The sequence below is a fragment of the Morone saxatilis genome, unplaced genomic scaffold, assembly GCF_004916995.1.
Source record: "Morone saxatilis isolate NCDOM2014 unplaced genomic scaffold, NCSU_SB_2.0 Contig20, whole genome shotgun sequence".
Taxonomy (NCBI): Eukaryota; Metazoa; Chordata; class Actinopteri; family Moronidae; genus Morone; species Morone saxatilis.
Window position 1 is genome coordinate 702,182 of NW_023339763.1, and position 11,003 is coordinate 713,184.

The 11,003-nt window shown below is 39.8% G+C and overlaps 1 protein-coding gene across 1 annotated transcript in view; it reads right to left on the reverse strand.

Moving 5' to 3' along the window:
- Positions 1 to 2,317: 2,317 nt before the first annotated feature.
- The window catches only part of LOC118331701 (glutamate receptor 1-like), a 76,748-nt gene continuing 68,062 nt past the window's right edge, over positions 2,318 to 11,003 (reverse strand). The window contains exons 15-16 of the mRNA XM_035666767.1: positions 10,036 to 10,170; positions 2,318 to 6,156 (exon numbers count right to left, since the gene is read on the reverse strand). Coding sequence (XP_035522660.1) covers positions 5,932 to 6,156; positions 10,036 to 10,170 — 360 coding nt within the window. The 3' untranslated portion in view covers positions 2,318 to 5,931. The remainder of the gene's footprint in view (positions 6,157 to 10,035; positions 10,171 to 11,003) is intronic.

Consider the following 11,003-nt stretch of genomic DNA (forward strand, 5'->3'; position numbering starts at 1 on the left):
TTTAAGGAAGTAAAACCTTTATTTTCACCATCACTAAGACTATTCTGATTCTCTGTCTCAATCTACAGACACAATCTGCTCACACATCATTTACTCCTATTGACTACACATATTGACTGTCCATCACAGTTTACCCAATTTCATCGTCTCTGCGGATGACCTACACCAGTGGTTCCAAACCTGGGGGTTGTGACCAAAGATTTGCGGGGGGTTGCGAGGCTTTCTTGATTTTAAGGGGTGTAAAAATCATTTCAGTTGTTTTTTGGTTTAGATTATTTAAGAGCTGAAAACGATCTATGAGAGAGAAGAAAGCACTGAATTTGTCAATAAAAGAATTCTAATAAGAACATATGGTTGTTAGAAAAACACATTATACAGACAGAAGATTGTATAAAAAGTGACTAAAAATGTCAAAAAATATTATAAAAGTATTTTCTGTGAATATTATATATTATGAATATTATAAATTAAAAAATTATGAAATTCTATCCAAATTGCTTGTTTTTCACAATCATTCTGCAGTTATTGCATTCATATTTGGCTTTACTGCAATCATCAGTTGTTCTGTATGTGTTGAATATAATATTAAATATTAATAAAATATATCAATGAGTCAGTTTACTTTACAACAGGTTGGGAACCACTGACCTCAACTCATAGTAATTGTTACACCCAAAAGGAGTTGAAGTTGTAAGTAATTGCTCTCATCTATGTCATCGTTTTGGAAAAGCTGTTTTCCAATCCGTCGTCTGGAGATTTCTAAAAGAAAGAAACCTTTTTTCTTTTATCAAATGAATCAGGTGTCAAATCAATTATGAAACCATTTAAAATAAACATAAGAATATTATTCCCATCATAATGTTTAATAACATTTTCGCTCCAACATACACTCCTGTTGACCTTTCGGTGCCGTCGAATTCCAGAAAACAAGTTTGTCGTTTCTCAAACTGGAGGCGTATTGATCGTATTGATGTGTCGTGCTTTCTGCAGGGTAATTTTCTTCAGCAATGTCAGCTGAAGAGTCGGCACTCTCTTGTCACATCATCATTTCAATACCAGACTGAGATTTCTCTGATCTGCCTCGGTTTCTCCACCAGGGCCTGAATTTTCCTGTCAGTCAAGTCTAAAGTGGATTTCTGGAGTGTCGCTCAATAGAAAAGCTCCTGCCGTCTAATTTAAGTGTTTTTATATATTCACCATTTTGGCAACTTTTCTTTCAGAGTCTGACGTCTTTAACATCTTTCTGCAGACCATTGGTCACGGCAGATAGCGGCAGATAATTAAACTGGAGAGAGACTCTGTATCACGCTGCTTCATCTGACAGAGCCGCGCTGGTCTTTAGAGGGGATTTTTTTTTTTTTAACCATCAATAGACTTGAAATAAAGAGTTCTAATGCGTCTCATGTCGAGCTGGAAACGGGAGATAAAATCGGATTCAACCTCCCATCGTGGTGTCGCCCTGTAGCACCAACAGATGATTTCATAACGTGACAGATGAGGAAAATATACAGCAGATATATTACAGGAAATGATTTAAAGAGCAGGAGAGACTGCAGGCGGTGAACAGGACAGCGTGTAAAATCCATCAAAACTCTTTCTGATACGTTAAATATAAACTCGCTTTTACTACAACACCTTTAATCTCAGTTTTTCTAGAACTTTTTAGTTTACTAATTTTCTATAATTTAGTAAACTGACGTGTTTTATGGATATTTCACAAACTGCACCATTAACCCAAACAGTGAACTCAGTAACTGGAAGACGTTTGTGTAAAACGAGTGATTTTAATTAACTTTAAACTGATTATTTCCTGTTTTGGGAACTTTTTATACGATTCTCTGCCTGTATTATGTATTTTTTAAAACTTGTTTTACGATCATACAACCTTCTTTTCTAACAAATTCAGCTTGGTCATTGTTCTATTAAAATTTTAATTTACTTTTCTTCACAGAAGTGAACCAAATGCTGAGATATAGGTCTACTGTGTATATTTTTTACATTTTCTAGCACACCTTAAAATCAAAAAGGCCTCGCGATCCCCCATGGGAACCCTTGTGTGGGTCCCAAACCCCAAGTTGGGAACCACTGACCTTAAGGGTTAATAAAACATTGAATCTGCAGCCTAGAACAAAAGCAAAGATTATGTTAAGATAAATGTTTGACAAAGCACCACTAAGTCCTCCAACGTAAATTAAAGAATATATTTATGGACAGTTGTTCCATATCAAGTCTCTCCAGGAGAGCACATTAGATTCATCTTTAGGAGAGACAGAACAAACTACAGAAGTCGAGATAATGTTCACTTTTTATTAAACAGAGTAACTGATCCGAATGTAATCAACAAAATCAAAATCATTATAAACTGATGACAATTATGAACAATTAAAAATAACATTATTAAGACAAACAAGTGTAGCTCGGCACGTGTATCATTCATATCATACAAATGTGAACACGATTTTCCTGATTTTTGTTCAGTTTCGGAGTATAAAAAGTTCTGCTGCAATACCTTAGAGCTTGTGTTCAGTTCAGAAAACACGGACGAGAAAATACAGAAGAAATGTGACGTCAACCAGAACTCAACCGAAGCAGCCGTTCGACCAACACGTGACCAGTGGAGCCACAACGCGTTGAGATTTGTCGTTTAAACCACACGGTAGAGCAGATTCACATAAACTGTACGTTTCACAAACGTCCACAAAACCTCAGATTTAAAGGAAGATTCACCCCAATATGTTTAACAGCAGTTTCTTCCTCTGAATTAACTCGTAAACATGTCTCGTTCTGATCATTTCAGCAGCATTGAGAGCAAATGGGGGCTCTGAAAATGGGGTTTCCTCAAATAAGAGCTGGTTCTCAAATAATAGTCGGGGGCACGGTTGCCCAGCAACATTTAAAGGCGGGAAAATGAGGGCAGATAAACTCCTGGTGTCTGTTATATAATGTACAACTCAGCAAAATGTACATTTCCATTGCTTTAATTTAACTAATTCAATACAATTATGTTATTTTTAACATTACGTTGTTCCAGATTACTTAACTGAAGTGTTATTGTCTTATTTTATCATTATGTGTAGTGTTGAGTTCGTATTAGCAGCATAATGCAGTAAATATTGTGGCGGAGAAAACACCAATTAGAGGTCTTCACGGGTCCACTCGGCTCTGTTGAACTGAGACGGGTCCAAATTATGCTTGAGCCGTTATGGTAGTGTGTCTAATACCAATGTGTATCTCTGATGCTGTGGTTCGTGATAATGACTGTCGGCCAGTGATGCATTACTTAGTAATAAGCAGGGCTGCCCCCTAATAGTCCACTTAATCGTTAGTCAATGAGAAGAGAATGAAACGGAGGAAGAGGAGCCAGTTTGTAGCCAGTTAATTAGTCTGTAACTGTTATTGTTATCCATCATCCATTGTATCGTTCAGTCCACTGGGATTTGTCGAGGGCAGCCTTAGTAAAAAGTTACAGTTATGCAATCATTTTTTTCCCCCGGCAAGTAGTAGTATAAGGATTACTATTTGAAACTCAGTAATTATATAATATTTCTTAGATAAATGAGCATTTGTTCATTATCGTAACAGGAGTTTGATGGACTGTTTCTTGCATTCAGAAGACAGATGGTTGTAGGATCCGTTAGCTTGCTCAGTGAAGCCCGAAGTGAAGTGAATAGCCTCCGGTGAAAATATTTTCAAGCCCCAAACCTCAAACCATAGGTAGTCTCACCAGGATGGCCGATTATTTCAGCTCTCAGGACACCTACTGAGCACACCTTTCAGTACCATAGACGCCATGAATGCATCAATTTTGTCCCTGGGTGCTCTGCGAAGGATAATTCAGAAACGTGGTGCATTACATCAACTTTATAAGCGATAAAAACAAATATTTTTTAATAATTATTGTTTTTATTTTTGTGAAAAAAGGACATTTAAGTGTTTTACAGATTTGTTATTTGTCAGGACTCAGGACATCTAGCTTGAAAATGGGACAATCCAGGTAGGTAAGCCTCTACTACCTCCCGCTAGCTCCATAGTCTTCTTTACTGCACGTTGTGTCTGCTTTTAGTTAGCCATCGATAGCTTTGCCTACATTTGGTTGGTAACCCTTCATTCGGGTCAGTTTTGGAGGAGTTGGAGGATTCACTGCGAGCACTTCCCGAGGCTAAACCAACAAAAACTGTTGTTTGTTTTAAACAGAAGTGTGGAGGCGTTGCAGTTGTTTAAAGGCACCTTTGTGACCTTTGTACCAGTTGTGACTTAAACATTTTACGTCGATGATTCAATATCCAGTCATCAAACACACGTGGAGCGGATGACTACTCGTTGTTACGTAAGAGAGTAATCCGTTAATGTAATCCATCTAACACTGATAATGATATCTACAGAGCTTGTTCAGCCTCACTCGTCTGAAAACGAGGAAAACGCGGCGAGAGATTAGGGAGGAAACCCTCCATTGACTAGCGTTTTGGCGGCGTTATTTGCAGACATACCAGCACACACACTCATAACAGAGAAGATAACTTGTGAAGGCCACGATGTAGAGCCTACGAACAACTATAAATCAACCTTTACGTCATGTGATGATTGTAGCGTCCTTTGTCCGACTGTATTGTGATAAAAGCTAATTATGGTGGAGGCGGTGAGCAGGTATTATAGTTGGTGGACACCGAAATTAATGACAATCTTTTATCACAGAATTATTTTTCTCGCAGGAGGTGAAAACAGAACTTTAGTTATTAATGTATTTGTGTTTATTTATCTCTGTCTTTGAAACATTTAAACTGATTCCATTTTTGGACTTAGTTGACTTTCTGTGTTAATTGATGGTTTGTTCAGCTTGGGCTTTGGGTGAGTAACTGATTACATGTAACTGAGTTATGTAATCAGGATACCAAAACTGTAAACCACTAGAGTTACAGAAAAAGATGTAATCAGATTACAGTTAAATTTAGTAAAATGGGGATTATTTCGCAGGATTACAATTCTTTAAAAATATAGGAGCAGAGGACACGTTGATGCTAAACATCTTTCCATTTCCTTTGATTGTTACAGAACACATTTACATCATTGCTTCTTACTGATATTGATTTCTCTTGTCTTTATTTGGTGTTGACGTAATCCAAAAGTAATGGGAAGTAATCAAGTTACTTTAATATTGTGATACATGGATTAGGTTACTGCAGGTTGTGGTCTTCTCTCTCTGTTTGGGTCTATAAAGGTTGACTGGTTTATTGTCTTCGGGTCGGGTATATTTCAGATCGGGTCCAACGTTTTTTGGACCTCTGAAGACCTCTAACGACATCAGCGTACATTCGCCACAAAATGTACAAACAAAAAGCAGGAAACTCTTCACACTGAAACTGTATCATTGTGTCCGTGTGTGGAAATGCTTTAAAATGTTTACATGCTCACACTTCCTCAACCCCCCGCGGATACGAAAGTGGCATTTAGTGTGAAAGTGACGAAGCTTTTGGTGTTACTGCCCAACTGGAGGAGAAGGAGAGGTGAAGGGGCGGATTGAGGAAAAGAAGAAGAGCGGGTGCAATAATTAAGAATTTTTTAAAAACGAGTCCTTCCTCTGTTCCTGGGTTATTATTGCAGAAGAGGAGGAGTTAAGTTTAAGACAGCGCTCATAGAAAAAGTAGAATTTCAGTGTTTGTAGGTCGTTGAGCCCAGTTTCTTGTCTTGCAGGAGCTCGTCGACTCAGCCCAGGTGTTGTGTTCAGGTGCTCTCTGTTCATCAGAGTTCTGTTGTATATAGAGTCCAGTCACGGGGAAAAATGAACACTCCTCCTGCCTGCTTTCTCTCAATTTCTCCGTACTTAAATCTCCTCTCTTCTCCCTCCATCCCCTTCCTTCTCCTTTCTTTCCCTACAGACAGACAGGCAGGCAGGCAGGCGGGAACGCTCCGTCCAATCAGGCATCTGTGTTTTGATCACATGCCCGTGGAGGACAGTCCCAGGCCGGCAGCTTTGCCCATGCAGGGTAAACCTTGAGCTCCGGCTTTCGGGAAATCGTGCGCCACCACGCGGCCGTTCTCGCCTCCGAGACCCGACGCTCCTCCTCCATAACCGCCGCCCGCCGCGCCTCCTCCTCCACCTCCTCCTCCGCCCGCCATCCCGCCGAGGCTGGTGCTCATCATGGCGGCATCGATGAGCTCCTGCAACACAGAAACAGAGAAGAAGGAGCCTGTTTAAAACTTAAAGACACAAATCTCTGAGGGAGCCGAGGAGTAAAAATCAATTCAGTAGAAAGAAACGTGTCACAATGAAGCTTTGTTTGTATCTTTATTTAGCATTTGAGTTGGCTTCAATCTGTCTCCGTCATAAATAAACCTTCATCCCTCTCGACTAATCCAGCATCCACAAATCAGAAATGTCTTTTCAGATCATCTTGCTTGGTGGATTGAAAATCATTTGAACATCACAATAAAAACAGTTGGACACAAACAACGTCCAACAAACTGGATGTATTTTACCAACTGTCTTGTTGAAACAGAAATCAGAGAGCTGTTAGCTTCCTCATATTTACATGTTGGATTTTGATATAAAAAGAAATTGAGATTTTGTGAATGTTTTGTCATAAATTGTTAAATAGGGGAACAATATAAGGATTGAAATGCCATTTTTCATTTCACCTGGACTTTAACATTATTCAGCTGTGACATCAGTGCCAGTTGGGTATGTGGACACCTCTAGTGTGCAGCTATGAGGACATTAAGGTTGTTTAGTGTCTTTGTTGTCTTTCACTTCTCAGTCCCTCCAGGAGGTTAGGGTTAGGCAACAATATTTGTTTACATTTTGGCAGCATTAAAAGTTAGCCAAATTAGCTGTTAGCAGCTCCTGTTGGCAGCGTACTACAGAATGTACAGACTAATATCACTGGATTACACTGATACTGACGGAAACTTAAAAACATGCTGATTGTAAGGCAGGTTCTGCAGTTATAAGGAGCGTCTCTTTTCCTGTAATTTCTAAGCGGACTGCTGACATTTATTCCCAGTGGACATCAGAGATAATAACATCCTCAGGGAGTGTAAGTCACACTGAATCTAAAACTTTGTGTCCAGATTTGACTGTGTTACGACTCGGAGAAGAAGTGCGATTTTGCCACAGTTGGTTTTAATTACCTTAATCACAGCAATAAGCCACAATAACTAACTTCCTGTTGTTTAAAGAACACCTGCACACACCTGTTCTTCTTTGGAAAGTAAATGAGTATCAATCGGTGTGTGTGTATTGGGTCATCAGCAGCAGTAATAACAGTAAAAGTTGTTTTGGAGCAGCAGAGTAAAGCTCTCTGCGTCTCCTCAGTGAAACTAATGATGTGGATCCGGAGTTAATATCCTGTATCAGGCCTCTGAGGCACTCACACTCCCTCGCTGTTCGCAGCTCGGCATCAACAGTCGTCAGGAATATTGGTACAAATAAATCCCAGGTTTATTCATTTACTGAGCAGCTCTAACACTCAGAGCAACACCTCCGAGCCGGCGCTCCCACGTCTGAGCAGCAGAGTCAAACACTCATCTCCCTCCTGCCTTCACCTCCGCGCTAACAGCTAACAATCCACCTGCACACACTGTAAACACTGGGCCTCACTGTATCTCTCTCACTTTAATGGAGGGGTTTATTGTCATAGCAAGTCTACATGTGCTGTCACAACACAACAGTACAGCATCTGTCTCTGCACAAAGACTATTAATGCAGTTGCCTGCAGGCAGAACAGCCACCTGCTGAAACATCAGACAGCAAATTTGTAACTTGGTGTCTTGAATAAATCATTTTTTTCTCTTTAACAATAAATAAATAGTGGGGAGTAATGTGTTCCTTATGAAAACACTAACTTGTGACTCCCTTATTCATACATAACCTACTGCAGTCCCTGTTGGACGATTGGACAAACATATCAGTGACTGACTGCCGGTTGTTTTTTTGTCTGATTTTTGTCATTTTACTAATGTAATGGTCTGCCTTTGGAGAATAAGGGCGCGCCGATTGATCGGTCACCGATTGTTATGAGCTGATATTCACTCTAATTAGTTTGATCGATCATCTGATGCAGTCTTTGACTCAGAGTTATGTGGTCAGGCCGCTGCTATAGTAACAATCAGGGACCTGTTATAGTAATGTGCAGAGAAAAAGAGAGATGTTCTCGGAGGCGGAGCTGAGTATTTCCGAAGAGCTGCTGCTGGGAAAACTGGAATCGCAGGTGAAAACATTCAAAAAGTTTTGTTTCTTGGGCGACTTTATGAAACTTACTTCTGACCAACAAAAGAACGGAGCAGACACATTCCCTGACCGGAGCGCCCTTACCTGAAAGTGTACGTAAACGTCTTTTTGTGGCCAGTGTGCATCACGTGATGGACGCCATTGCTGTAATTACACGGTTCGGCCAGTATCTCAAATTGACTTCAAAGCGTCACCTCAAACCAACTTTACATCTCACTGTGGAGGCTCTGAGATGAACCATCAGTGTGTTATTTGTTGTGTTGTGACGTGATGAATGGCATGAGCTTGAACAACTGAAACGTCAATCAGTAATAAACCGATTTGACACCAGAACAGCGTCACCGTTAAAAAAAAATTAAATTCTTCTCCAGAAGAGAACATATTGCAATATTTATGACCGAGGATCAATAATGTATCAGAAGAGGATGTATCATGGTATATTTCTGCATTGACTATTAGTTCCATGTGTGCTGCAGAGCTCCTCCACCATACATCCACCTCTGCAGCAGGTAACCGCAGTGTAACCCCTCCATCTGCTCCGAATGATGAAATCCTCCACACATGTTGTGTCACCGCTGCCTTCAGCGAGGGTTTTTTTTGTTCAGTCTTTGTGCTCAGACGCACATGTGAGGAGAATAACAAAAGTCCGGCAGAGATGAGAGCAACACGCTGGTGGAGAAAATGGCTCTAATGACTTGTTTGTTCCTTCTGAGCAGCCCATCAAAGTCTGAGTAAAAACCAGCTCGGTCTGTAATGAGGCGACCGTAGTTTCATCACATATAGACGCCGGCGATAAAGAGGGGCTTGAGAGCAGAGTGTCAGATAAGTCGAGTTCAGCTGATGCACTTTCAGATGGCAGAATATGTTAGTGCTCCTGCCCCGCGGCTCTGGAGAGTCCAGCAGGGGTCCTTGAGTGGGTCGCAGGGGGTCCGCAGCAAAAGGAGGAACATGATGTTTGAACTTTTATCACATCTTTTGGAAGTTCAAGGAAAGAAATAGAGGTGGCGGTTTTTATTATAATCTATAGTGATCCTAGTTTGATCATTGATTGAAAATAAAAAGAAAAAAGATTATTTTAGACAAATACTCATCTACTGTGGGGGTTCCTGACATTAAAAGGAAGGGGAAGCCCTGCCCAGCTAGAGCTACTTTACAGACAAAGACCACAATAAGCAAGAAATAAAACTGTGAAATATAAAAAAATACGGTTCAGTTCTCTAGTGTACCCGAAATATTTTGTTCCTAGTGGACAGCTGCATCGGGACTCGGTTCTTTCAACGCAATTCTCACAGGAGAGGGCGGTCAAAAAAATAAAATAAGCCTGTGAAATAATAAAGGGATTTATCTTTTAGCACCCACCAGAAGGATGGAGACAGCATCAACAAATGAAGTTAAGAGGAAGAGGAAAACAGGTTTTCACAAAACAGCAGCAAAGCAAGTCTAACATCTGAAGACGTTTCTCAGTTGTTACGGACAGTAACACAAAGATCTTTATTGTGCAGGTAAGAACTTCTGTGCATCCATTACCAGTTGTGTTTTTTGGCCTTTTTATTTCGCTAATTTAACGTTGTGCCTCCGAAGAACGAGAGCCGCTCAGTGAGGTTCAGCGGTGTCATTCAAGCACTGAGACGAAGAACGAGTGAGAGGAAAAACTGCTGTAGAGACAGAATATCTTCACATCTGAGGTAGATTAATAGTCTATTTTAACTAGTTTGACGACAGGAAATACAATAATCAGTTACATATTCATTAAAACTCTGTGTCAGTTAGAAGAAGAGCATTGTTATTGTTCGCTCGTCAAACAGACTCACCTTCATTCTTCTGGACTCGATCCGGGACTTGTAGCAGAACTCGACCAGAGCCACGAGCATTGCCAGCCCCAGCCCGCCGATCAGGATGTAAAACACTCCCGCCACATTGCTCAGACTGAGCGCGCTCGTCTTGTCCTGTCAGCGCAAAGAGGCAAAGTCAGCGGCAACCAATCATGGTGCAGATATATAATAATAATATATACTTAGAATTCTACTGTAAATTAAAACATTAAAGCTAAACACAACAAATATCTTTCTAGCTAACAAGACATTTTTTCAATTTTCAAAGGCTGTGATAAAGAGGCAACACGTGACTTTTAAATGAAACATGAATTCTAAAAGAGGAACTCCACCCATTATACATATCAATCAACAGTTACTTTATTCGTAACCCTGCCGTTGAAAACAAAAACAAATTTTTTTGTCTCAACAAAAAAAATTAACGCAACAGTTTGCCTCAATCTCTTTGGATGAAATTACATTCAACAAATGTACTACACTGAGTTCAGGGAATTAGCTTTTCCTCTACAATCAAAGGTATTTTTAATTACCGCTTAATAATTGGTAACATAAAAACAAGTTTTTAATTTTGATTAGGCAACTCATAAAAATTTACTTGTCCCACCTAGTTTTTCGACGTTGTTTATGTCAACACAACTCATAAAATAATGTTTGCAACTTAAAAGGTTTATCTGAAGTTTTATCTTGCAATCATGCATTTATTTAAGTGGTGATCAGGTCCACTGAATTACTTTTTACAGTGGAAAATTCGAAGGTACAAACTTGTGTATATAATAATGTATGTGGATAACTGCCGCTAAGTGCGAGCTGAAGCTAAAAATGATAAATTCACGAGATTAAAGTCTCTGCAACTTCCATTTTGTATTTATTTTTATCATTTACGTCGGTGAATTAAGGATTTATTTCAACCAAACCAGAGTTGGTGATTGTTGGAACGGTTTTGGTGT